Source organism: Saprolegnia parasitica (genome assembly GCF_000151545.1).
Source record: "Saprolegnia parasitica CBS 223.65 unplaced genomic scaffold supercont2.162, whole genome shotgun sequence".
NCBI classification, from domain to species: domain Eukaryota; phylum Oomycota; class Saprolegniomycetes; order Saprolegniales; family Saprolegniaceae; genus Saprolegnia; species Saprolegnia parasitica.
In genome coordinates, this window is record NW_012156556.1 from 24,697 (window position 1) to 26,131 (window position 1,435).

Below are 1,435 nucleotides of genomic sequence, written 5' to 3' on the forward strand. Positions count from 1 at the left end.
ACCGCATTGCCTCATTTGAATCGCCCATGTGCAGCGAGAACGTACGACTCGTCGGCAGAGGCCGCACACGCCCGACCTTGGTGGGCGATTTCAGCGGCGACGTCGCCTGCGGTGGCAGTCGCGCGGGCGGCCGGGGCTTGATCTCCTTTGGCGGCGACGACGCAACGACAAGAGACTGTTTCAGAGGCTTGGCAAACCCGTACGCGGACGTGAGGAGGTTGCCGCGCACGGCGCGGTCTGCCACTTCGGCTTGTGCGAGCGCTCGCTCCTTGTCCCTTTCGCCAATGCTCGGCATCGGGTCGTACACGACACCTTCCTTCACTGCGGGCTCCTTCTTGGGACTGGTTGAGACGCGGATCTTGGTCGTTTTCGTGGGCTCTATCGTAGAAAAGTGAGATCTCGGACAATAGGATCTTAAATACTCTGTGGCGAGTAGGTGCGCACGCGCTTGACCGGGGACCGCGCGAGCTGTTGACACACAATCCCCGAGTACTTGAGCACACCTGGAAGCGTTGAGACGATGGATTTCATTCTTTGCATTGTCCGCTCGTACTTGCATCGGCCGCAAACTGCACCATGGCGTGCGACACGGTCGAGAGCGCGCGGAGCTCGTCGAGGACGTCGGTGACCATGCGATCCATCGACATGAAGCTACGAAGGGGTCAACGGAATGCTGGAAAGCGTCATCGACACACCAGAGAAGTGCGGTCGTGACGGCGACCGAGACCCGCTTGGACGCGTCAACGTTGACGCTTGCCTGCAAGAGTTGCGCGAGGCTCTGCAGAACGGGCCACGTCTCCGTGTCCGCATCGGCCACGTGGCCGCTGAGGATCGTGCCAACGACGTCCTTGCCGCGAGCTTCGCAGATGGCGACAAGGACTACGTGTTGTTCTCACGACGCGGTTGCATCAAGAGGCATCGTACTCGCGCAGGTGTAAATGACGGCTTGGTCCGCCGTCTTGTCGCTGCGGTGGACGATCGGTCGTATGAGGACGGGAAGGAGGCCGAGGCTAAAGACGATGCCGATGCTGCTGTCGTCGTACTGCACGAGCGGCGCGAGGGCTCCCGCCGCCGCCGACTATCGTCCGTCAGGAGCGCATGCACGTGGCAGCTCTGTACCTGAAGAATGACGTCGTCGGGAAAGCGCCGAAGCCCGTTGGCAATGAGCTCGATGGCACCATTCTCAAGCAGCACGCGCTGGCTCTCGTCGCATGCACACGCAAGCTTCCGCATGAGCACAAAGCCGTACGACTGGATGACGGGCACGGACGCTTTGACGCGCAGCATCGAGAGGATCGTGAGTTCCCCCAAGTGGCGGTGCAGCTCGCGCGCGCCGTCGCGGGTCCGGACATGCTTGAGCAGCACGGCAAATGCCTTCTCTACACAAGACGACAACGTTGTTGGATTTGGCGCTGCAGGGTGAGAGCGTACGACA

The 1,435-nt window shown here is 61.4% G+C and overlaps 1 protein-coding gene across 1 annotated transcript; it reads right to left on the bottom strand.

Moving 5' to 3' along the window:
* Positions 1–43: 43 nt before the first annotated feature.
* SPRG_15361 (hypothetical protein) lies at positions 44–1,395 on the bottom strand (the record flags this gene model as incomplete). The annotated part of the gene is made up of 6 exons (XM_012354449.1): positions 44–378; positions 423–503; positions 554–651; positions 696–879; positions 925–1,078; positions 1,120–1,395. Coding segments are annotated over 6 exons (1,128 nt in total), but the record flags the coding sequence as incomplete, so codon positions are not given.
* Positions 1,396–1,435: the final 40 nt, after the last annotated feature.